The sequence below is a fragment of the Falco cherrug genome, chromosome 10, assembly GCF_023634085.1.
Source record: "Falco cherrug isolate bFalChe1 chromosome 10, bFalChe1.pri, whole genome shotgun sequence".
NCBI lineage: Eukaryota > Metazoa > Chordata > Aves > Falconiformes > Falconidae > Falco > Falco cherrug.
In genome coordinates, this window is record NC_073706.1 from 23,926,294 (window position 1) to 23,952,518 (window position 26,225).

Below are 26,225 nucleotides of genomic sequence, written 5' to 3' on the forward strand. Positions count from 1 at the left end.
GCCAGTGTGAAAATTTTGACTTGGCTGATGTAGATTTATCTTCACAGCTGTAGGCTCTGGATCCACTTCGGCTGTTGCTGAAACTTTTTGGTGGATGCTGCCATAGAAAACCCCATCCCACATGGTTAAGGTTTACCAACGTTACAAACAAACAAGCAAAATACACCTAGAGGGAAGTGGGAGGCAGCGCCAGTGGTAGGAAGCTCTTCCAGCTCTGCTCTGCGTTGCAAAATGGTTCATGCACATCAGCAGGGACACATAAATAATGGGCCAGAGGTTGTACTTCATCTGGGAGGGCAATAGAGGGCAAGTTTAACCTCATATAACCCCCAGGGCCTCGATTTGACCTCTAGTAACCTCAAGTTGACCTCAAATAACCCCAGGGGCCTCAGTTTGACCTCGAGTAACCCCGGTTTGCCCTCTAGTAACCCCCCGGGGGCTAAGTGGTTGTCCTCAGATGACCCCTGAGTCCAAGATTTTGGGTAAAGTTGACCTCTAGTAACCCCATATGCTAATTGGTGTCCTCAGATGACCCCGGCGTGTTCCTAAAAAAGGCAGTTTGACCTCAAGTAACCCCGGGGGCCTCAGTTTGACCTCTGGTAACCTCGGGGGCCTCGATTTGATCTCTAGTAACCTCAAGTTGACCTCAAATAACCCCGGGGGCCTCAGTTTGACCTCGAGTAACCCCGGTTTGCCCCCTAGTAACCCCCCGGGGGCTAAGTGGTTGTCCTCAGATGACCCCTGAGTCCAAGATTTTGGGTAAAGTTGACCTCTAGTAACCCCATATGCTAATTGGTGTCCTCAGATGACCCCGGCGTGTTCCTAAAAAAGGCAGTTTGACCTCAAGTAACCCCGGGGGCCTCAGTTTGACCTCTGGTAACCTCGGGGGCCTCGATTTGATCTCTAGTAACCTCAAGTTGACCTCAAATAACCCCGGGGGCCTCAGTTTGACCTCGAGTAACCCCGGTTTGCCCTCTAGTAACCCCCCGGGGGCTAAGTGGTTGTCCTCAGATGACCCCTGAGTCCAAGATTTTGGGTAAAGTTGACCTCTAGTAACCCCATATGCTAATTGGTGTCCTCAGATGACCCCGGCGTGTTCCTAAAAAAGGCAGTTTGACCTCAAGTAACCCCGGGGGCCTCAGTTTGACCTCTGGTAACCTCGGGGGCCTCGATTTGATCTCTAGTAACCTCAAGTTGACCTCAAATAACCCCGGGGGCCTCAGTTTGACCTCGAGTAACCCCGGTTTGCCCCCTAGTAACCCCCCGGGGGCTAAGTGGTTGTCCTCAGATGACCCCTGAGTCCAAGATTTTGGGTAAAGTTGACCTCTAGTAACCCCATATGCTAATTGGTGTCCTCAGATGACCCCGGCGTGTTCCTAAAAAAGGCAGTTTGACCTCAAGTAACCCCGGGGGCCTCAGTTTGACCTCTGGTAACCTCGGGGGCCTCGATTTGATCTCTAGTAACCTCAAGTTGACCTCAAATAACCCCGGGGGCCTCAGTTTGACCTCGAGTAACCCCGGTTTGCCCCCTAGTAACCCCCCGGGGGCTAAGTGGTTGTCCTCAGATGACCCCTGAGTCCAAGATTTTGGGTAAAGTTGACCTCTAGTAACCCCATATGCTAATTGGTGTCCTCAGATGACCCCGGCGTGTTCCTAAAAAAGGCAGTTTGACCTCAAGTAACCCCGGGGGCCTCAGTTTGACCTCTGGTAACCTCGGGGGCCTCGATTTGATCTCTAGTAACCTCAAGTTGACCTCAAATAACCCCGGGGGCCTCAGTTTGACCTCGAGTAACCCCGGTTTGCCCCCTAGTAACCCCCCGGGGGCTAAGTGGTTGTCCTCAGATGACCCCTGAGTCCAAGATTTTGGGTAAAGTTGACCTCTAGTAACCCCATATGCTAATTGGTGTCCTCAGATGACCCCGGCGTGTTCCTAAAAAAGGCAGTTTGACCTCAAGTAACCCCGGGGGCCTCAGTTTGACCTCTGGTAACCTCGGGGGCCTCGATTTGATCTCTAGTAACCTCAAGTTGACCTCAAATAACCCCGGGGGCCTCAGTTTGACCTCGAGTAACCCCGGTTTGCCCTCTAGTAACCCCCCGGGGGCTAAGTGGTTGTCCTCAGATGACCCCTGAGTCCAAGATTTTGGGTAAAGTTGACCTCTAGTAACCCCATATGCTAATTGGTGTCCTCAGATGACCCCGGCGTGTTCCTAAAAAAGGCAGTTTGACCTCAAGTAACCCCGGGGGCCTCAGTTTGACCTCTGGTAACCTCGGGGGCCTCGATTTGATCTCTAGTAACCTCAAGTTGACCTCAAATAACCCCGGGGGCCTCAGTTTGACCTCGAGTAACCCCGGTTTGCCCTCTAGTAACCCCCCGGGGGCTAAGTGGTTGTCCTCAGATGACCCCTGAGTCCAAGATTTTGGGTAAAGTTGACCTCTAGTAACCCCATATGCTAATTGGTGTCCTCAGATGACCCCGGCGTGTTCCTAAAAAAGGCAGTTTGACCTCAAGTAACCCCGGGGGCCTCAGTTTGACCTCTGGTAACCTCGGGGGCCTCGATTTGATCTCTAGTAACCTCAAGTTGACCTCAAATAACCCCGGGGGCCTCAGTTTGACCTCGAGTAACCCCGGTTTGCCCTCTAGTAACCCCCCGGGGGCTAAGTGGTTGTCCTCAGATGACCCCTGAGTCCAAGATTTTGGGTAAAGTTGACCTCTAGTAACCCCATATGCTAATTGGTGTCCTCAGATGACCCCGGCGTGTTCCTAAAAAAGGCAGTTTGACCTCAAGTAACCCCGGGGGCCTCAGTTTGACCTCTGGTAACCTCGGGGGCCTCGATTTGATCTCTAGTAACCTCAAGTTGACCTCAAATAACCCCGGGGGCCTCAGTTTGACCTCGAGTAACCCCGGTTTGCCCCCTAGTAACCCCCCGGGGGCTAAGTGGTTGTCCTCAGATGACCCCTGAGTCCAAGATTTTGGGTAAAGTTGACCTCTAGTAACCCCATATGCTAATTGGTGTCCTCAGATGACCCCGGCGTGTTCCTAAAAAAGGCAGTTTGACCTCAAGTAACCCCGGGGGCCTCAGTTTGACCTCTGGTAACCTCGGGGGCCTCGATTTGATCTCTAGTAACCTCAAGTTGACCTCAAATAACCCCGGGGGCCTCAGTTTGACCTCGAGTAACCCCGGTTTGCCCTCTAGTAACCCCCCGGGGGCTAAGTGGTTGTCCTCAGATGACCCCTGAGTCCAAGATTTTGGGTAAAGTTGACCTCTAGTAACCCCATATGCTAATTGGTGTCCTCAGATGACCCCGGCGTGTTCCTAAAAAAGGCAGTTTGACCTCAAGTAACCCCGGGGGCCTCAGTTTGACCTCTGGTAACCTCGGGGGCCTCGATTTGATCTCTAGTAACCTCAAGTTGACCTCAAATAACCCCGGGGGCCTCAGTTTGACCTCGAGTAACCCCGGTTTGCCCCCTAGTAACCCCCCGGGGGCTAAGTGGTTGTCCTCAGATGACCCCTGAGTCCAAGATTTTGGGTAAAGTTGACCTCTAGTAACCCCATATGCTAATTGGTGTCCTCAGATGACCCCGGCGTGTTCCTAAAAAAGGCAGTTTGACCTCAAGTAACCCCGGGGGCCTCAGTTTGACCTCTGGTAACCTCGGGGGCCTCGATTTGATCTCTAGTAACCTCAAGTTGACCTCAAATAACCCCGGGGGCCTCAGTTTGACCTCGAGTAACCCCGGTTTGCCCCCTAGTAACCCCCCGGGGGCTAAGTGGTTGTCCTCAGATGACCCCTGAGTCCAAGATTTTGGGTAAAGTTGACCTCTAGTAACCCCATATGCTAATTGGTGTCCTCAGATGACCCCGGCGTGTTCCTAAAAAAGGCAGTTTGACCTCAAGTAACCCCGGGGGCCTCAGTTTGACCTCTGGTAACCTCGGGGGCCTCGATTTGATCTCTAGTAACCTCAAGTTGACCTCAAATAACCCCGGGGGCCTCAGTTTGACCTCGAGTAACCCCGGTTTGCCCTCTAGTAACCCCCCGGGGGCTAAGTGGTTGTCCTCAGATGACCCCTGAGTCCAAGATTTTGGGTAAAGTTGACCTCTAGTAACCCCATATGCTAATTGGTGTCCTCAGATGACCCCGGCGTGTTCCTAAAAAAGGCAGTTTGACCTCAAGTAACCCCGGGGGCCTCAGTTTGACCTCTGGTAACCTCGGGGGCCTCGATTTGATCTCTAGTAACCTCAAGTTGACCTCAAATAACCCCGGGGGCCTCAGTTTGACCTCGAGTAACCCCGGTTTGCCCCCTAGTAACCCCCCGGGGGCTAAGTGGTTGTCCTCAGATGACCCCTGAGTCCAAGATTTTGGGTAAAGTTGACCTCTAGTAACCCCATATGCTAATTGGTGTCCTCAGATGACCCCGGCGTGTTCCTAAAAAAGGCAGTTTGACCTCAAGTAACCCCGGGGGCCTCAGTTTGACCTCTGGTAACCTCGGGGGCCTCGATTTGATCTCTAGTAACCTCAAGTTGACCTCAAATAACCCCGGGGGCCTCAGTTTGACCTCGAGTAACCCCGGTTTGCCCCCTAGTAACCCCCCGGGGGCTAAGTGGTTGTCCTCAGATGACCCCTGAGTCCAAGATTTTGGGTAAAGTTGACCTCTAGTAACCCCATATGCTAATTGGTGTCCTCAGATGACCCCGGCGTGTTCCTAAAAAAGGCAGTTTGACCTCAAGTAACCCCGGGGGCCTCAGTTTGACCTCTGGTAACCTCGGGGGCCTCGATTTGATCTCTATTAACCTCAAGTTGACCTCAAATAACCCCGGGGGCCTCAGTTTGACCTCGAGTAACCCCGGTTTGCCCTCTAGTAACCCCCCGGGGGCTAAGTGGTTGTCCTCAGATGACCCCTGAGTCCAAGATTTTGGGTAAAGTTGACCTCTAGTAACCCCATATGCTAATTGGTGTCCTCAGATGACCCCGGCGTGTTCCTAAAAAAGGCAGTTTGACCTCAAGTAACCCCGGGGGCCTCAGTTTGACCTCTGGTAACCTCGGGGGCCTCGATTTGATCTCTAGTAACCTCAAGTTGACCTCAAATAACCCCGGGGGCCTCAGTTTGACCTCGAGTAACCCCGGTTTGCCCCCTAGTAACCCCCCGGGGGCTAAGTGGTTGTCCTCAGATGACCCCTGAGTCCAAGATTTTGGGTAAAGTTGACCTCTAGTAACCCCATATGCTAATTGGTGTCCTCAGATGACCCCGGCGTGTTCCTAAAAAAGGCAGTTTGACCTCAAGTAACCCCGGGGGCCTCAGTTTGACCTCTGGTAACCTCGGGGGCCTCGATTTGATCTCTAGTAACCTCAAGTTGACCTCAAATAACCCCGGGGGCCTCAGTTTGACCTCGAGTAACCCCGGTTTGCCCTCTAGTAACCCCCCGGGGGCTAAGTGGTTGTCCTCAGATGACCCCTGAGTCCAAGATTTTGGGTAAAGTTGACCTCTAGTAACCCCATATGCTAATTGGTGTCCTCAGATGACCCCGGCGTGTTCCTAAAAAAGGCAGTTTGACCTCAAGTAACCCCGGGGGCCTCAGTTTGACCTCTGGTAACCTCGGGGGCCTCGATTTGATCTCTAGTAACCTCAAGTTGACCTCAAATAACCCCGGGGGCCTCAGTTTGACCTCGAGTAACCCCGGTTTGCCCTCTAGTAACCCCCCGGGGGCTAAGTGGTTGTCCTCAGATGACCCCTGAGTCCAAGATTTTGGGTAAAGTTGACCTCTAGTAACCCCATATGCTAATTGGTGTCCTCAGATGACCCCGGCGTGTTCCTAAAAAAGGCAGTTTGACCTCAAGTAACCCCGGGGGCCTCAGTTTGACCTCTGGTAACCTCGGGGGCCTCGATTTGATCTCTAGTAACCTCAAGTTGACCTCAAATAACCCCGGGGGCCTCAGTTTGACCTCGAGTAACCCCGGTTTGCCCCCTAGTAACCCCCCGGGGGCTAAGTGGTTGTCCTCAGATGACCCCTGAGTCCAAGATTTTGGGTAAAGTTGACCTCTAGTAACCCCATATGCTAATTGGTGTCCTCAGATGACCCCGGCGTGTTCCTAAAAAAGGCAGTTTGACCTCAAGTAACCCCGGGGGCCTCAGTTTGACCTCTGGTAACCTCGGGGGCCTCGATTTGATCTCTAGTAACCTCAAGTTGACCTCAAATAACCCCGGGGGCCTCAGTTTGACCTCGAGTAACCCCGGTTTGCCCTCTAGTAACCCCCCGGGGGCTAAGTGGTTGTCCTCAGATGACCCCTGAGTCCAAGATTTTGGGTAAAGTTGACCTCTAGTAACCCCATATGCTAATTGGTGTCCTCAGATGACCCCGGCGTGTTCCTAAAAAAGGCAGTTTGACCTCAAGTAACCCCGGGGGCCTCAGTTTGACCTCTGGTAACCTCGGGGGCCTCGATTTGATCTCTAGTAACCTCAAGTTGACCTCAAATAACCCCGGGGGCCTCAGTTTGACCTCGAGTAACCCCGGTTTGCCCCCTAGTAACCCCCCGGGGGCTAAGTGGTTGTCCTCAGATGACCCCTGAGTCCAAGATTTTGGGTAAAGTTGACCTCTAGTAACCCCATATGCTAATTGGTGTCCTCAGATGACCCCGGCGTGTTCCTAAAAAAGGCAGTTTGACCTCAAGTAACCCCGGGGGCCTCAGTTTGACCTCTGGTAACCTCGGGGGCCTCGATTTGATCTCTAGTAACCTCAAGTTGACCTCAAATAACCCCGGGGGCCTCAGTTTGACCTCGAGTAACCCCGGTTTGCCCCCTAGTAACCCCCCGGGGGCTAAGTGGTTGTCCTCAGATGACCCCTGAGTCCAAGATTTTGGGTAAAGTTGACCTCTAGTAACCCCATATGCTAATTGGTGTCCTCAGATGACCCCGGCGTGTTCCTAAAAAAGGCAGTTTGACCTCAAGTAACCCCGGGGGCCTCAGTTTGACCTCTGGTAACCTCGGGGGCCTCGATTTGATCTCTAGTAACCTCAAGTTGACCTCAAATAACCCCGGGGGCCTCAGTTTGACCTCGAGTAACCCCGGTTTGCCCTCTAGTAACCCCCCGGGGGCTAAGTGGTTGTCCTCAGATGACCCCTGAGTCCAAGATTTTGGGTAAAGTTGACCTCTAGTAACCCCATATGCTAATTGGTGTCCTCAGATGACCCCGGCGTGTTCCTAAAAAAGGCAGTTTGACCTCAAGTAACCCCGGGGGCCTCAGTTTGACCTCTGGTAACCTCGGGGGCCTCGATTTGATCTCTAGTAACCTCAAGTTGACCTCAAATAACCCCGGGGGCCTCAGTTTGACCTCGAGTAACCCCGGTTTGCCCCCTAGTAACCCCCCGGGGGCTAAGTGGTTGTCCTCAGATGACCCCTGAGTCCAAGATTTTGGGTAAAGTTGACCTCTAGTAACCCCATATGCTAATTGGTGTCCTCAGATGACCCCGGCGTGTTCCTAAAAAAGGCAGTTTGACCTCAAGTAACCCCGGGGGCCTCAGTTTGACCTCTGGTAACCTCGGGGGCCTCGATTTGATCTCTAGTAACCTCAAGTTGACCTCAAATAACCCCGGGGGCCTCAGTTTGACCTCGAGTAACCCCGGTTTGCCCTCTAGTAACCCCCCGGGGGCTAAGTGGTTGTCCTCAGATGACCCCTGAGTCCAAGATTTTGGGTAAAGTTGACCTCTAGTAACCCCATATGCTAATTGGTGTCCTCAGATGACCCCGGCGTGTTCCTAAAAAAGGCAGTTTGACCTCAAGTAACCCCGGGGGCCTCAGTTTGACCTCTGGTAACCTCGGGGGCCTCGATTTGATCTCTAGTAACCTCAAGTTGACCTCAAATAACCCCGGGGGCCTCAGTTTGACCTCGAGTAACCCCGGTTTGCCCCCTAGTAACCCCCCGGGGGCTAAGTGGTTGTCCTCAGATGACCCCTGAGTCCAAGATTTTGGGTAAAGTTGACCTCTAGTAACCCCATATGCTAATTGGTGTCCTCAGATGACCCCGGCGTGTTCCTAAAAAAGGCAGTTTGACCTCAAGTAACCCCGGGGGCCTCAGTTTGACCTCTGGTAACCTCGGGGGCCTCGATTTGATCTCTAGTAACCTCAAGTTGACCTCAAATAACCCCGGGGGCCTCAGTTTGACCTCGAGTAACCCCGGTTTGCCCTCTAGTAACCCCCCGGGGGCTAAGTGGTTGTCCTCAGATGACCCCTGAGTCCAAGATTTTGGGTAAAGTTGACCTCTAGTAACCCCATATGCTAATTGGTGTCCTCAGATGACCCCAGCGTGTTCCTAAAAAAGGCAGTTTGACCTCAAGTAACCCCGGGGGCCTCAGTTTGACCTCTGGTAACCTCGGGGGCCTCGATTTGATCTCTAGTAACCTCAAGTTGACCTCAAATAACCTCGGGGGCCTCAGTTTGACCTCGAGTAACCCCGGTTTGCCCCCTAGTAACCCCCCGGGGGCTAAGTGGTTGTCCTCAGATGACCCCTGAGTCCAAGATTTTGGGTAAAGTTGACCTCTAGTAACCCCATATGCTAATTGGTGTCCTCAGATGACCCCGGCGTGTTCCTAAAAAAGGCAGTTTGACCTCAAGTAACCCCGGGGGCCTCAGTTTGACCTCTGGTAACCCTGGTTTCACCTCGAGTAACCCCAGGGGCCTCAGTTTGACCTTGCACAACTCCGGTTTGACCTCGAGTACCCCCCAGGGCTGACTGATTGTCCTCGGGTGACCCTGGCACGGTCTCAGGGCACGGCTGTGCCCGCAGGAGCGCCCGGGCGCTCGGGCTGCCCCCGGCTGCGTCTGAAGGTGCAGGTACAGCTGTGGGCAGGGACCCACTCAGGGCAGGGACCCACTCAGGGCAGGGACCCACTCTCGGCGGGGACCCACTCTCGGCAGGGACCCACTCTCGGCGGGGACCCACTCTCGGCGGGGACCCACTCGTGGCAGGGACCCACTCACAGGCCGGCCCAGCTGCCCCCAGCTGGGGCGGGGGGACACCCCTGCAGGACGAGGCTGCGCGGCCTCTCCCTTGCCGCTGCCCCCATTTCCCCGCCCCGCCAGCCCTGGGGGCTGCGCTGGCCGCCTGCGCTGCTCGGGGGGGAGAAGGGAAGAGCTGGGGGGCAGTTTCCTTCTGCAGGTCGGTGCCTGCTCCCAGCAGCGGCCCTGGGGCTCCTCCTGCACAGGGGCTGTTTAGGGGCTGGTTATGGTGTGGCTGCTTTACCGCTATTCCACAGTCGTACGCTCCTATAATTAATTTTGTCCGAGATTGGGCATGACATAATTTCTTGCTCATCACACAATCACTCTATCATTTTCTTTACCTTCTGGCAGCGCTCGGGTTTTATTAACGTCTTTGCATCTTCCAGAAATAAGTCAAAAGCTCACAAAAAAAAAATAATAATCTGCAGACAGACAAGGATTAACACCATCCTGCAAAGTTTAATATAACAGAATATGATCTGATGAAGACAAATCTACAACAGAAAATTTTTGCAGTTTTCTTTTTTCAAATTTTAAAAATTGCAAAACATACATTTTTGCAATTCATGTAGTTACTCTGCTTCCAAGCCGTTATACTGATGCGTCTTCTCCTGTTCCTTCATCAGGAATATAATCTGCTAGTTGTTATATGTCCATACAGCGACACGTCTGGGGGAGATGTTGCGGTGCTCCATGGTATTTTATCCTAGACAAGAAACATTCAAAAACAGTCTTAGTTTCAAAATTTCACTCTTGTGGTTCACTGCTACAGACAGAAAAATGAATATGCACGTTTCTAATGTAGTTAACAAAAATCTCCCTTTCAAATGGTCTTTCCTTCAGCTTCCAGGTTAAGATTTGACTACAACGCTTTGCTGAACTTCACGATACCGACTGCTGGTTCTCGGCGCAGCCTCAGGACCCAGTCCCAGGTGCCTCTGACTGCGGGGTTGGGGGTGGATTCACAACTGTGTGTAAATCCCACCCCCTCCACCCTCCACCTGTGCCCTGAGCTTCGGTGCTAAACCAGCTTCAGCACGTGCTTCCCTGTGCTTTTCCCTTTCAGAATGCCAGCACTGGGGCTCAGACCTGCAACTTCCCAAACTGCCTTTTGAAGAAGTCATGTACAACGACGAAAGCACATACAAGTGGCTGTGCACCCTGAAAAGAGTCGGGATCGTGCTGCTCACGGGAGCTGCTGCCAGGCAGGGAGAGCTGGTTAAACTTGGCCACAGGATCGGGTTCCTGCGTCTTACCTTCTATGGGTGAGTTTGGGTTTTAATATCTGTGCTTTGCTGGCTATGGAATCACCGCTAATGTACTTCAATTCAGCTTGCTGGACCTGTTTTGTGGATTAATTTCATAAAGCAAGGTGATTTTTTTTCTTTGTGTGTTACAAAATATGGCCATCAATTAATATTTTGTGTGAGAGAACTGCTTTGCTGTCACAGGTAGGGTATGTGAAGAAAAGCAGCAATAATACTAACTGCCGAGAGAAGGAAAAATGCCTGAAAACAGATTACATCAAATAAAAGATAATCACAAAAAAGCTACTTACATATACCACAGAACAAAATCAAAAATCCCTAATCCAGTCCCCTTCTGAACATTGGAATCTATCTGTACTGAAACTTTCTCTTAGCCTGAGTTTGAGTCATGGAAATAGGTAATACTTAGGTGATGACGTTGTGTCTCACATCACCAAGAAGATGGTCAGAGTACCTGTTTCACTGCTTTCAACTGCTTTTCTTTTTGCAAAAGGAAGAGCTCAGCCTGCAGGAGTGCAAGCAGGAACCTGTAAATCATCATTTTGATGCCCAGAGGTGATAAATGAACGCCTGCCTCCTCAAGCACCTACTAGGCGAGTAAGCAAATGATGATGGTAGCTCACATCTTGCTAAGCTGAGGCAGTGACCTCCATCTAGCTAAGTGAAGGAGCAGTGTCATAGCTAACGTATTGCACTGTCCCTCACTCTCTGTAAAGGTCCCTTCTCCCCTGTAACAGAAAAAGATAATAAAAATTATGGCAAGAGTTCTCCTTCACTTGGATTTTACCTCCAGTTCAGAGAATAAGCTAACAAACCACGTGTGCAATAACCAGGGGCTTCTCCCTTGCCTTAAAAAAAAAAAAAAACTTAAATAAATGGAAGTGGGAAAAAAAATTCAACCTTCGCCAGAAATACCACAGTCCCTCGAGACTGCAAGTCAGGAGGAAAGATCTGCCCCTGCACACTCCTGCGTGGAGGCACATACGATCCCTGCTGGCACACGTAATGCAGGTGAGGTACAAAGCAGCACCGTGACACCACGAAAAATACATTAACTCAGAATGTTAATTATGAGGCGAAGGGAAGGTGAACGAAAGGTCCCTTTTTCAACCTATGATGCTTATTAAGTCTTACTGTTACATATTCATTTTGCAAGTATTTCTCCATCATCAGCTATGGGAAAAGACGTCAGTGATGCTGCCGGTTTTTAGATTTAGTAAACAATTTCCAAGAGGCAGAGAAATTGCTATTCTGATATACTAGCAATGTCTAGCAGTGTATAAGTTGCTTCTGAACAGTCCTTCATTTTTGTTTCATTTATGTTGAAAGTCAACCGGTTTGTGCAGAATTTCAGTCCCCCCGCTTCAAATCAGGAAAGCTGCCTCAAGAAATTTTTCAGAAATTGGCAGAAACTGAAGTGAACTCATAGGACGTAGAACAGCCTGTGAGAATGGCATTTTTAATTAATTTTTTTTTATTGTCTTCCAAGAGGACAGGATGGAATTTTTTATAATGTTAATATTATGAAGCTTTTTTTTGCCATTTCCAGCAGCCATAATAAATATTTGCAAAGCTTTAAAGGGAGTAACATATAAATGTACTAGGGTAGTTAAGATAATACACTTTCACTAAGGTGTGGTTTCCTCTTTCTGTTTACTGTGCCAGAAGGAAAAGTGGTTTTCAACATTAATTGGGATGCAGTCAGGTTAATCCTACCTAAATAAATGGGAACAGAACCCCCTGCTTGACTCAAAAACCTCATCCAGTGCTAGGATATTTTTTCTAATGTTAAAAAAAGCATTCTTAATGTCAAGCACTTCTACATTTGGCAGCCTATTTTAAACTTTCATCGTTATGAAAATACTACTGCTTTCTATTTCTGTTTTGACATGATCCTAATAACAGATACAAGGAGATTCTTAGGGATATCCGATTCACAGATTTCCTCTGTATCTAGAGGATGAAACATTTGTTCTGTTTGTATCCAGACAGCTGCACAAGCATTTTGAGTTAGGAAAGCCAAACCAACCAACCAACTAAACAACCCAAAACCCCTTAAAAATCAATACCAATAACCCCACCACCACCATACAGGACCTTTGACATGCACCATGAATTTGTGCTTAGGTTACAACAGAACCTTTAGTGGCTTTCCTAAGTTCCAGGGACTGAGAGCTGGATCTAGAAGTAGTTCCTAGATTCTAAAACTGGAAATGATCTCTAAATCTTCTATCTATAACATTATCTAGACTAATGTTCTTGACATGGCAGCCCACTGTGTTTCACCTGTTGTCCATCTGCTGTGCCCTGTACCATGCCTGTCACTAAGGCAATTCGAAAACGTCTTATATTGAACTCGGCACCATTGTAAGATTAAAGAAACATCTACCACCCTGCCTGGCCCCCTGCCTCAGCTCCTAACCATCCTTGCTGTTTGAAATGCCAGCCACCGGTCTGAAACTGTCTGCAGCACCCAGTTTGTGATAACTCTGCTGTTTGAGAGACTGAAAAGTCCCTTACTTTATAAATGTGCATTAACAGTGAGGATATACTGTCCTTGCCCGAGTTCAGCTAATGAGGTTTAGGCTGCCCTAGGGAGACTTGCCAGTTTATCAGGTGTGTCATCAGATTGTTGTTCTTTTTTTCTAATTAAAAAAACCTTAGTCTTACCACTCACTGACTTTTCCCTAATACAGTTATAATCAGTAAAGATTATTAAATGCTTCACCTTATTTAAAGTCAGCTTGAATTAATGTTTACTCTCTTTAAAGATGGTTTCAATAGAAGTAATTTGTCAGGATAAATTCTGAGTGTTTGAGATAGAGATAGATATATATTTAAATGTGTTTTAATACATCCTACAAAGAAACTCCCACCCATTAATGTTCCGTACAAGATCAAGGTTGAAACGTGACCTTGGTCCACACCATTTGAGCAAGTAATGGTTAGAGCTTCTTTCACTGTTTAAACCAACTTCACTATTGGCGTTGATTAAACCTTATTTTTTATTTTCCTTAACTGTTAGGGTTCACAATAAAGGAATGATAAAATGTTATCATTTTCTTTGCTTTTCCAAAACATATTTGCTAATTCCTGGACTTACTAGGCTGCAGAAAGAGAGTTTCAATGTTAGGGAAATCTTCCAATTCATTACAAGTTCTGCATTTAAAGGAAAACATAGTTGGAATATCCAGTTCAGTTTTGGGTTTTTTTCTATTTGCTTTTAAACAAATAATCTTTGAATTAATAATTTCAGTAATTGAAAGCCTTGAAGTCTTACACCATCCCAATTGAGCCACCATGGGTAGATCTACTCTTGGTCATTTGACAGTTGCTAATTACATTTCTGTGTCTGATTAGATTGATTTTGCAATATTAAAATCTGAATAAATTAAGGTCCAAGATAGCCTGACATCCAAAGACCAGTTTTGCAGAGTAGTCTGGATTTCAAGAAACAAAATGCAGCTGCCACCAGGTGAAGCCAACATGTGGCGTATGGTCCGGCTCTGGGAGCAGAGTGGATGCTCCAGCGCTAAAGGAAAGGCACGGTGGTAAAGGGGGTAGGGTGTGTGAGAGACAATGTGCCTATTAGCAGAGCCAAGATTTTTAGGGGGAGAACATAAAGTGTTGAACGCACTTTCTTTTTCAGAATGTTGCCAACTTGCAAGGAGAGAAAGTAACTGTACGCACACAGGCAGCCTGCTCCAGAGTTCAGAGCCGAGCTGAGGGATGATGGGGGGTGGGTGTGCTATTCCCTACATCCCAGCTTTCACCTCACCCGTTCAGAGGTCACAAAGGGTGTAGCTGTCTCCAGGATGCACTGTGAGGATGCCTCTGCTAAGGCTACACCAAAAGCATACCAACTCACACGGCAGCACAGGGGCAAGCTGCCAGCACCATACAGCACAGCTGGCCTGCCGAGGAGCTGTGCAAGATGAGTTTGTTACCGAAATAGATAAACCTTGACCCAAAGCTCATACGAGTCATTAGAAGGATACTGCCTGCCCCTGTCACTGAGTTCTTCAGATTGGATGAAGTCTATGGGAAACACTTTACAAAAGCAAGTGTCACTTGCTGCGTGTGGGCACTTTGCTGGCAAAACGCTGCTTCCAAGCGTTGAGCTCTCTGTGCATTGTGAGGAGTTGTTGGTTTATTTTTTTATCTCTCTTTAAGAGGAGTTTCTTTAACGGCAAGGGCTGTGCACAGAAAGTTGGGTTGCAAAATACTACACCATCTCCACTTTGCTGCATGGCTATCGAGTCTCCTTCCTCCCTGGGCCCATGCACATGTGCAGAGGCACACGTTTGCAGCCTGACCTCTTCAGCAATGTGTAGCTAATCTAACCACCATACTGGTGATGTTAATGATTACTGCTTTGAGATATATTATAAATGACCCTTTAGACCTTGTGTTTTTTTCCCTAAGTGCTCTGCTCAGGGTGGGGGGAAAAAGGGAGCAAATCCTAAAACATTGGAAAATACAAGCAGATTCGTGTGTAAACTTTGAGTTGTTACGTGCAGTGGTTTAAGAAATCATTCATAAAGTATTTTTAAAAGATAAAGTGCCAAAACTAGTTTCAAATGGTGCAGTACAGATGTGTGTGAAGTGGTAACATGCTAAACGTATCAGAAAATGGTTAGAGAACTGTATTCAAACAGCCTAATAAACAGTGTTTGTTAAATGTGTAATTCATCACATGAAGTCTCAAAAAAAGACTTCAATGCTTTTGGCTTCATTTTGGATATTTGGTAGGGCTGTTTTATAAGGAACAAAGTTTGTTGGTTTCTTTTTTTTTTTTTTTTTTACTATGTATAGCTGGAACTCAGCCTAAAAACATTACAGAGAAGAAAAAAAACTCTTTCCCTGTAGCATCTTTTCTTCTAATTTAACCTGTTTGATTTTTAGCTGTAGTTATTGTAGTGCCTGGTCGTGTTGCTCTTAAATATTTCTTGCAGTAGCAGAAACTCCACTGAGTTTTCAGTCTTAATAACAGACTTAGAGCAGCATTTTACAGTCCATGTCTTCAGCTCTAAAACAGAAGTTCATTTCTTACTAGCATCAATTCTGAGGTGGGTTTTACAACTGTAATAAAATAACTTTGGGTAATTCCCTTGCTATTTCACTAGCAGCCAGATACAATGCCTACCGAATATTAGAAATAAAAGGATAAATTCGGAATTGGCAAGCTTGCCAAATAAAACATTACCTCAACAGGGCCATGAATTTTAAACTGAAATGTACCTGCAACGAATGTAACCCTGACACATGGAAACAACAAAAGCCTTTTTTCTTGTCTAGGTGTCTGTTTGCTACATGCTACCTAAAATGTCATTACTTTAAAAAGCAGACACATTCACTGTATCAGCCATATAAGAATGTCAAGAGGTTCCACACTTTTAAATTAACCTTTTCTTTTACATTATGGAGGCACAACTCCATGAACGAAGTCTCCTGTCATACCACAACTCATTGCTCGACTTCTCTCACCCTAGACTTGTGCTCCTTCCCGGTCCTGAAGCCTTGTCCAGGGCTTGGGGTGGCACAAAGGGCTTCCCCAGTGCTCCCACAACTCCCACAATTGCCAAACCATCTGCACCTCCCAGGCAAGGACACGGGTCCCAAATCTCTTATGAACGAGGCTTAGGTTTTTAATGAAGTGCAAGACATGATTCGAGCATGGCTTCAGTTCCTAGCGTGGTGGGTTTGCAAGACAGTGGATCTAACAGATGGGCCAGTTTTCTGCTCAGGGAGGCTGAGCCCACATTGTCACTTCATGCAAAAAATTACTACGCCTGCCTGGTGCCAAATTTCCTCCTCTGTCAACCGGCCTGAGAAACTGATGTTGAAACCTGCCTCTAATTACTGAACCATAAACCATTCTGCCCCACTCTGCTCCCCCTAAGGCCAGGAGTCCTCTGACATCACCCACATTTTCTTCCTTCTCGTGCTCCCTCCCTGTGTCTGACTTGATACTCCAGCTCAGCTGAGACTTTGCCAAGGCAAGGCTGGTTTTTTCCACGTTCGGTGCTGAGTTCTCTGTTAGCATCGCTGCCCCCAGGCCAGTAACTGGAGCTCCGAGCGAAGCTCCTTGCCTGGCAGGAAGGTTCCCGGGTGCAGCGCCCCTCTCTAAGCCTAACAGCACAAAAGCACCGACCGCTTTGGCAAAACCTTACAATGGTTTTATAAAATACTACCATTCCAGAAACTGTATTACATATAATGTGGCCATTAAAATGGGTTAAATTCTTCTAGAACCATCAAGTGACAGCCGAGCCTTTTAAATTAAAGATATAGTGAACCTACCTACCTTCAGTACTAATGATGAGGATGATATAATGGGCTATTTTTCGGCTGTAAAACTGGGAACTGTGGAAGTGTGGCTGAAATTATCATACTTGAGTACTGAAGTCATGTACTGAGGAATATGTGCTGTACCAAGTCATAAAAATTATTTCTCTCAGGCAGTTAAACACATTTGCAAATCATATGCGAGGGGGCTTCCCCCCAGCATTTTCAGAAATTTCATTTTAGCATTTTACGTTGTTTCTATTCTAAATACCGCTCCTAGAACAAAAGTGTTTATATAATATATATAAATAATTTTTGTCTGCGTGTTCTTTAGCCTATTTTTTTAAACTATTCATAAGAAGTAATGCGAGAGACACACCATCCGAAACATAATATATTTGGTCTGTAGTATTTGACAAGGGAAAATGAGTTTTGTATTTTTTTTTAAACCACTTGTGCTCCTGTGATTACACGGGCTGTGTATGGTGACTTAAGACTTTTCCAGACAAATGTCTGGGTCGGTAACACGGACATAACACAGCATCTGCTGCGGACCGTCCTCAGCCGCGTGAACTCTGTGCAAACAAAACGTGCGGTTCTTGGTCTGAAATTCCCCTGCACAGTGTGTCACTCGGAACAGATTTTGATTCTGCTGCAACATGAGGTATTCACATCTTTGTCATAGAAATAAGACCTTTTTTTTTTTTTTTTTGTCAGTGTACTTTCTTACTGCATTTTGTCAAATTTCAAGACAGACGCTATGTACCAAAACAAATGGCCACTGGAAATCCATCGTTTTAGATGTTACATTGGGGCCAGACGTCCCTTGGCACACTTCAGTTTCTAGCTTGAATCTAGGACTGCCAAAACAAGCCTTCTGTGCCGGGGTGGGGAGACACTGTTAAATCATTATTTCCTTATAATTTTACAATATTTTCATGTTCAAAGATGGAATGACCACGATCTCATGGATTCAGTGTGCACTGTCTGGCATGCTGGCTGGCTGTTCTAACAAGTTTTCTCTTTTCCCTTTCATTGCAAAGACCAACTTGGCAAGTGCAGGACAAAGCAGATGCTAACAACGTCGCTTACACCACCGGGAAACTGTGTTTTCACACTGATTACCCTGTTCTGCAGCATCCACCTGGGGTAAGGCGAATCCACTGACAACACAAAAGGGAGAAGGAAATGTTCTTATAGCGCGGAATACGGTTAGCATGCAGTGACGGGATTGGGTCTTAAAAGAGCAATGCGAAAATAACAAAATACTAATCTGCCTGTAACGACCTACATACACATGGGTATGCAAGATACACATTATGATGCAAGTTCTGCATAACAAGTCCATTATGTAGCCCATAATTTTTAAATGACAGTCACAAAATATCAAGAATTTTACCACACGAGAGAACATCAGGGTCCTGTAGGTGCTCTTGGTACTGCTTTCATTATATTAAAAAAGCTAGGTGTCTAAATGCTATAGTCAAGTGGTGACATTTTAGGACTCATCTGTTCACCTTAAAAGGGGACCTTACTAGAGGAAATATGAATAAGATGCTATATTCTGTTTTCTGTGAATTGATTCAAGTTAGACACTTATTTACCCTTTCATACTAGACAAAAAAAAAGCGGCGCATTCCGTAAAGCTTGGCAACCACCAGAGAAAAAAAGTTTTCACCTTGTCCCTGTCATATCAGAGTCTAAGCCACATAACTCAGCAGAGAACTGGAAAGTAGTAGGGACACGTACAAAGGAGCAAAGATAACCCTGGAAAAGTTTGCTCCCATAAACCTTCCCTTTCTAATGTTGTGGAGTACTTTGTATCAGTTGTTTCTATCATCAAACCAAAAGCCACCGTGAGTTATCCGCGAGTACCAAATACTTCACACTAGCATCCTGTTCATTAGCGCGGAGTAAGAATGGAACAGGGCTTTTAGCTCACTGTCTTGTCCATGCCAAACCTCACACTGCTATGGAACGATAGAAAAAGAGCGTAACCTTTCTCATTCAAGAAATGTTTGTAAGAAATAAAAGTATTAAAGCACATTGAATTATTTTTTAACATTGTCCTGAACGTGTAGTTTTCTTTATTTATCTAGTTATTACACAATAGTTGAATTCTTAAGACATATTTATGACAAGTATGTGAAGAAATGGTTTGGAACAGACGATGATTAGTTTCAGAACTGTTCCATAGAAGTATTTTTTAGATTTCCTAGGTTTTCATCTGGCAACTATTTTTCTAGGAGGTGTCCTGTTGAAAACAAAAACCCCAAGCAAACCACAACTGACGGTTAGATCTAGCAGAAACATGAGCTCTCTAGAATGTAAAACTAAATTCTCATTTGCACTAAATTCTCCCTTTCAACTTTTCCAACGTCGCTGACCGTGACGTAGGGCACGGCTGCCCTGCTTGGCAGTGCCAGGCTGTGCCCACCCTGCGCGAGGCACCCGCAAAAGCAAAGAGCTTGTTGCCTCCTGCTCGCTTCAGCGGGAGGCCCCAGTCCTCCCCACAGCTTGATGGCCAAAAGGAGTACAGGGGAGGGCGGGAAGCTGCTTCATCACACGAATAAAGTAGCTGATGTCCTTTCCAAACAAGCTGCCCTTCTACACTGTCGGTTCAATCAGTTTCCCCCCTCGTCATCATCTTCAGGGTCTGCAGATCCAGCGGGTGGGGGGCTCTGGGACGAGCCCTGTTCTCTGCTCCTTTCTCTTCCAGTGGTTTTTTTTATTGGGGTTTGTCTTTTCCCTCCTCCTGGTGGTCTCCAAAATAATTCACCATCACAGAAGGGAGAGGTGAACGCTCCGTGTTTTGTGTGGTGTGGCTAAGATGAACGGTCGCGCTTTGCGTGATGCTGGACTGATGCCGCAGGCAGCTTTACCGCCGTGTCAGCGTCTCAGATTGACACCGGTGCCACCAAGAGCCCAATTCATGCCTTCTGCCCTGTCTTACACCTGGGCAAGTTTGCTGTGAAGTGGAATGAAACTTTCTTAACCCTACCTGGGCACAGAGACGCCGGGCCCGTTGCCTCCTGTGACAGCCACCTATTCCCCTCTGTGAGCAGATAATTCACAGCAGGTTTTGTTTCCTCAAGACAATCCTCCTTGGTGAGATGAGACTGAAATGCGTTTAAAATGCTGTTACTGGCACAAAGAGGGACTCGAAGGAAAGAAGCGAGCCCCAGGCCCAGCAGCTGACCTGCAGGCTGCAAGCATTTGAAGGCGTCCCAGCCGGGATGCAGTTTATGAACATTAATTTTCTGCCTTTGGGACAGCGGTGGCAGGGTGCTGTGAAGCAGCAGTAATGGGAACTCAGTCTTTCCCTGAAAAAAAATGGGAAAACAACCCCAAAAGCCCAGAACCACAGATAGGAAGGAACCGATACTAATGAACTGTTAAATATGCAAGCTAATTCGTTTCGTAACAAGATGTTAACTCCTTCCAGGTTCAGTTTCTCCATTGTATAAAGCAAACGGCTGCAGGAGGTGAAAGCCAAGTCGTCGATGGATTTCACGTATCCAGGATGCTGAAGAAACAAAACCCTCAGGCATATCAGATCCTGACCTCTACTGCTGTAGACTATACAGATATAGGGGTGGACTTCTGTGATTTTGCTGTGCAATGTAAACAAAGGATTATAGAGTGAGTAGTTTCAACACCATGGGAAAATAAATCCCCTGTTGTGTGGTGGCTCGCATGTTGGTAGGAGAAGGTCTGTTCCTGCCACCTTGTGGGGAAAGGCTGGTTCAGCTTGGTCTGCGGGTATTTGGAGGGGTCTGGGGGGCTGGGTTGGTTGGGTTCGGGGTTTTTTTGCCAGTGTATGACTTCTGTGCTGTGTACCACTGCTTGCCTGATTCGGTTTTGCCACACACTAGCAAGAAGTGCTGGTAATCAGAGCAGCTTCTAGGTGCTGCCACAGGTTAACAGCAGCTGGGGCTGTTCCTAAATTCCAGCAGATGCACATTTGCATCACGCAAAGAGAGGTCATCATTTGAAGCGTTCCGATTAAGAACTATATACTATGAAAAGATCAAACACAAATTTTCATAATCTGCTGAACTGAAAAAATTGATGATTCTACAGCTGAGGAGTATAGAAAATAGATTAATTTTTTTAGCACGTTAAGCACCTACACTTTCTCCGCATTCTCCCTTTTCCTAGTTAGGTTTAGTTATCAAAACCCAACCCAATACCAATCTGAATTTCACTATAAAAACATACTGAAATCCCAGCAGGAGAGTTCATTTGTTGTTTAACCATCTTAACATGTTTTAGTAACGACATAATACATTCCCTTTCCTTCTGTGTTTCATAGCGTGGATTCCAGGGGCGAAGCAGTTCGCATCAATTATAATAATGCAACAAGAGACACGGTGTTTGACATACCGGCTGAAAAAGTGAGGCCGTTTTATGCAGCTCTAAAGGAATTTGATGATTTATTAAACAGCGCAGAACACAAGTTTACTTACAAGCTGAAACCAGGTCAGTAAATTGCCTCTCCTCGCAATGATTTTCCCATGTTTTTCCTAACAGCCAAAACACTTGAGCATTGTTAGCACTGGTACCGAGAGGAAATCTCAGTCCTTCCATCACCTGTTTTATTTCATAGTGCATCCTTATGTTCACGTTACAGATTTCTTTTGCCATTCTTACAGTATAAAGGAGAAAGAACAAAAAAAGGTGGGGGAGAATAGCGCTTACCCATACCACATAGGAAATTGTAACTTGTCATAGCGATAGCACCACAGATGGGAAATCATGTGTAAGACTGCTGGGCCATCCCAGCTCAGTGTCTGTTTGTTACATGATACACAATCACATACTTTTCCTTCTGCTTCATTTGATGCAGAGTACAGCCATTAAGCCAAACAATTCCTTCATGACACTTCAGTTGGTTAGTGAGGCCCCTTCCCGATGGCTGCAGGAGTTGCACAGCATCTCCAGGATGATGCTGATGCGTAACGTGCATAACGCTGAAGGCAGCTGAACAGTGCCGGGGGGAATTCAGTTATCGTCTTTGCTTAGACACCAAATGCCAGCATCGTGCTGGATGAATTGCCGAAGGGCACTGCTGCTCTGCTGCTTTTTCTGGGTGGCCTATACAAGGTGTCTGGAGGCAGATCTGCAGAAGAACAGAGTGCTCTAAACTTCAGCTGGAGTTGTACAGGGCTGTGTTTTTGAACGTAAAACATGCCCCAGAAATGTCCTTTACTCTTTAAAAGTCAGTCTATGCATATATTTAACTACTTCGGCCTTAATCTCTGTTCTTTCCTTCCTTAGCTGTAAAATTAAGATATGAACGGTCCCTCATCTCTCAAGAGATGTTAAAAAAGTAAATTCATTAGCAGATCTGACTGCCGCGTGTACGGTGATGGTAGTTTCTTTAAAATGTCTATCAGGAAATTAATATCTCTCTATTGGGAACACGCAATGAAATAATTTATAAGATCACATAATAAATGGTAAACCAAAGTACCTCACATTACATTAGCACTATCCATGCCATCAATTAACACACCGAAAGGGTGGTAGAGGGGAGGGGGAGAAGGAAAGAAAGACTATAAGGTTATTTAATTAGAGATTTATCATAATGGTGGCACACCAGGGAGAAGAATTAAAATGGCATGCTAGCCTTCATGAGGTGATTTCCCAACTTTCAGTGGCTTGACTTTGTTCTCATAAAATTCTCTTAACAGGGACAGTAATGCAGGATGTGTATAGCACAAAGAGTAGCCAGCTGATCAAATAAAAACCATCCTACTGGCTTTTACTGTTTTTAACCTTCCCGTGGATTTGCTGTAGTCGCCTTTCCCCTCATGCTCTGCTTTTCTCAGTATGGGCTCCCCTACCGCTCTGCTTTTTAACTCCTGGTTGTACAGGAAAAGCAGCAGAGATTGAAAGGGGCCTGCCCTCTCTGGTTGAGCATGAGCAGCTGAATTAAAATTACTGTGTCATTTCCGTACATCTCCAGCCAAGCTACTTGAAATTATTGCTCCATCAGCATTGATACAAATCCACCTCCACATTATCTGTCTGCAACAGACCAAATATCAAACCTTGATGCAATCTCTTTATAGGAGACATAGTGACATTTGATAACTGGCGTGTGCTTCATGGTCGCCAAAGCTTCCCGTCGGACTCAGAAGTGACTCGTCACCTGGAAGGTGCCTATGCAGACTGGGATGTGGTCATGTCAAGGCTCCGGCTCCTCAGGAAGAGGGTCCTGCATAGGGACTGAGCTCTCTTCTAACTAGAATGAGCAAAACATAGATTGACTAACCTCAACAACAACAAAAAAGTTTTAAAATCGTGTTTCCAGAAGCTAACATCACATATATATATATATCTCTGTCTGAGTTCCATAAGCTAAGAAAACTGTTGTTTATAACAATTTAACATTTACCTGTACCCTGGTCTTTCAGTCTGTAAAAGGCATTGCTACCTCTGTGGGTTCATTTGTTTTTTAAAATCAGGGTGCAAAATGTCTTGAAAGTCTTCGCCAGGGTGGCTGGGTATCACAATGCCTTCCTTCGCCTCTACAAGCACACCTGCCCTCCCTAGAAAGCTTGGAGGGCAGCAACTAGAAAAAGCTTCAAGTATTACTTACTAAAGACTTGTTATGAACAGCACCTTCCTCTGTTTTCTGAGCGGCATTCTTTATTGCATAAATCATAACTAAAATTCACTATCAAAATAAACAACCACTGCTGTGGAGTTATTTTTATATACACGCTTCTCCAGGTAGACCTCCACTTTAATGCAAGATCTTATTCAACAGATGCTGCATTGTGCCTCTCCCGTGGTACATGTGATGACTTTCACAGCCACAAATAATTTTTCCAACGTTTCTAAATCCATAAGCTCAGAAACAATAGAGCTACCAGAGAATGCATCATATTAATTTTCCGCTGCATTAGGAATAGAAATAAATCTCAGTGTAGAGGCCACAGATAGGGTCAGAAATCCCATCAGATGCTGTGCACAGAAGTAATTAATATCTGCAGAACAGACAGACTTTTGAGTAAGGTCAGGAGGAGGAATGCTGGTGCTGCTCGGTGGCTGGAAACCACCAAGCACAAGAGGTGGTTATTGGCTCCGCACCTGACAGAGAAGTGGCAACTGACCTCAGATCCATTTTTGTTCTACCAAATAAAAGAGCACACACCTCTGATAGACTTGGTCTGCAGGGTCTTTCCTTCTAGGTTGCATTCTGAATAGAGATTACGCTATTAAAAAAATTACTGCAGCCAAAGTAGTGGGGTTTTTTTCCCCTATATTCATATGCCAATTTGAAAGAAAAAGAATTTTGAAAGTCTTATTCTTATACCCAACAGTATGTCCACAGTTTCTTTTTTACTGTCCTTATAGGTGCCGAGCTAATGGGATGCCCTCTCCCCCGTGCTGCAAGCCTAACAAAATAACCACACTTCCACCCCCAGATTGCTCTGTCCCACTCTTCATTTTCAAACTATTCCCTGAAAGTCAAAGAATTCCTAGTCTTTTCATAGCAGGCTAAAACAACAGAACTGTTACTCCAGAATTAAATAACTGCAGAATTAAATGTGTCGACACAAAACCCTTCAACATGAGCGAGGAGCTAACACCAGCTTGCAAACACTTCCACTCATCATTTACAGTCAACAGGTATCTCAGCTGAATAATCAAATAAAATAATTAATAATAAAACAAAACTAAACTAGCACAGTGTGGTTGAAATCCATTCCTCTCTAGTAAATAGTGAAATGTTCTTATCAAAGTTATGACATTAAGATATAGTGTAACAAAATTGGATTTTAGTGGTAATTTGATTTCTCGGTGCCTCCTTTAATAATTAATTTTGGGAACATGGAAAGTATTTTTTGCCTTTGCTATAAAAGGGGGAAAAGATGAGGAAAAGTTAATGCGTGTATTCTCTAAGACACCAGCAGTGCTGTGCTTTAACTGTGATATTTTCCATATAACTATTGAGTGAAGATTGCCATTTATAATGTTAAAACCAGACATCTTGGGATTTATACCAATGGTTAATAGGGGAGAGATATTTTCTGCTTTTATTCTGTACTTTTCTAAAAACTCTTTTATTGGCATTTCTGTTTATTAAAAGCTTTTACGGAACTGATTACTGTCTTGAGGTTGTACCTCATCTCACACATAACGTCTTGCACACAGATACGAAGTCATTTTTGTTATTTACAAATATTTGTAAATATGATTAGACCTGGATCCATTCAGGTTTGTCCCATATACTTACATCGTTAAAATACAACTAAACTCATAGCTTTGAACAGTTGTGGGGAAAACAAAAAACAACCAAAAAAAAAAGCCCCAGAATTAATCAAGGCTTTTAACGGACCTAATTTTGCATTGCTGGAATTTTTTCTCAGTGACATACACCCTATTAAAAACTCCCACAAGAGATCCCTGAAGTTCCTAACTTTATGCCTGAGATATGTTGTGTGTTATATACCCGTACCTCCTTGAACTGAACCGCATTTCCCAAAAATACGTAGTATCGACATTAAATAAAAGAACATAGTATTTTTTTTAAAAAAAAAAAAAGGCATTGCAGACCACAGGCATATGCCACATACACAGGCAAGATGGGCAGGTGTAGGAGTGCTGTGCCTCCAGGTTCCCAACAGCACAATCACCCTACTTGCCTGCAATTTGCAGTATGTAATTCCTTTTATATTGTATATAAATATAATCGTAGCTACTATATATTCAGCAAAGTATTTCCTGCAGAATGGAGTACAAATAATGGTCGCAACTGTTTGTCAGTTTGCGCGAAGTCCTGCGCAAACAAAACCTAATCCCTGTGAGCTGTGGCATGATGTCCAGTCTAACAGGAAAAGGGCTGGACAACCCACACAAGCCTGAGCACGATCAAAACTTACATTTCTGGCTGCAAACTCTCTACTCAGCTTCTGGGATCCAGCTACTATCTACATCACAAATTTTAATTCTAAACACCTTTGTGTCTGCTGTAGCCACACTGGGAAAAGAGAGTGTTTCTGTCACTATCCGTGTAGTAGATCTGATGATTGCACCGATGCCTGGTCAGGCTAAATAATAGAAGAAGCCCCAAATGGGTTTATTTCCCTTTTGTCTCCAAATCCACACTGAAGAATGAGATGGCAAAGCTTTCAGATGGCTCTAGCTTCTGGTCGGCTGCCACAGTGACATGTGCAGGTCACCCAGCACGGCAGACCCAACTGCCCCTACCGTACTAGAGAAAAATCAGCTGGTAAGAGGTGTTTGCAAGACAACTCTGAGGAACCTTTGGGCTGTGTCCAGAGGGTGCTAACAGCCACGATTTCACTTAGCTGGCTGTACTCCAGAAGCTATAGCACCATGTTATCTTTGTGCTGTTTGTGATACACCAACCAGCCAGCCAGCTGCGTCTGGTGGGCTCTGAGCACAGGTGGAGAAACAGGAAAGATACATATTCCTTTTATTATTTGCAAATTCCTTTTCTCTTTTGCCCTATCTTTCTTCACCTGGCACTGGATTTTGTAGCAATGGGTACTGGCTCCAATCCCATGGCATTGTTCTCACGTGCAAATTTTAAAATATTTTTTTATATACCATATTTCCAGCTAGTGTTTAAAGCTTGCTGAAAACAAGTAGCATCTTGGGCACATCAGTACACTCCCATCTGTGTCGATCACCACAGCCC

The 26,225-nt window shown here is 46.0% G+C and overlaps 1 protein-coding gene and 1 long non-coding RNA gene across 4 annotated transcripts in view; one reads left to right on the top strand and one right to left on the bottom strand.

The window, feature by feature from the left end:
* BBOX1 (gamma-butyrobetaine hydroxylase 1) overlaps positions 1-24,665 on the top strand; it is a 46,406-nt gene extending 21,741 nt beyond the window's left edge. The window contains exons 5-9 of one of the 2 annotated variants that reach the window (XM_055722300.1): positions 10,057-10,255; positions 17,590-17,695; positions 19,992-20,188; positions 20,862-21,028; positions 23,915-24,665. In XM_055722300.1, coding sequence (XP_055578275.1) covers positions 10,057-10,255; positions 17,590-17,695; positions 19,992-20,188; positions 20,862-21,028; positions 23,915-23,967 — 722 coding nt within the window. In that variant the 3' untranslated portion in view covers positions 23,968-24,665. Of the gene's footprint in view, positions 1-10,056; positions 10,256-17,589; positions 17,696-19,991; positions 20,189-20,861; positions 21,029-22,623 lie in introns of both variants that reach the window. The other variant, XM_055722299.1, reaches the window with a different exon arrangement.
* LOC114015079 (uncharacterized) overlaps positions 8,946-26,225 on the bottom strand; it is a 41,759-nt gene continuing 24,479 nt past the window's right edge. Inside the window, exon 4 of one of the 2 annotated variants that reach the window (XR_003558842.2) lies at positions 8,946-9,696. This is a non-coding gene — a long non-coding RNA (uncharacterized LOC114015079). Of the gene's footprint in view, positions 9,697-10,253; positions 10,333-26,225 lie in introns of those variants that run through there. The other variant, XR_003558841.2, reaches the window with a different exon arrangement.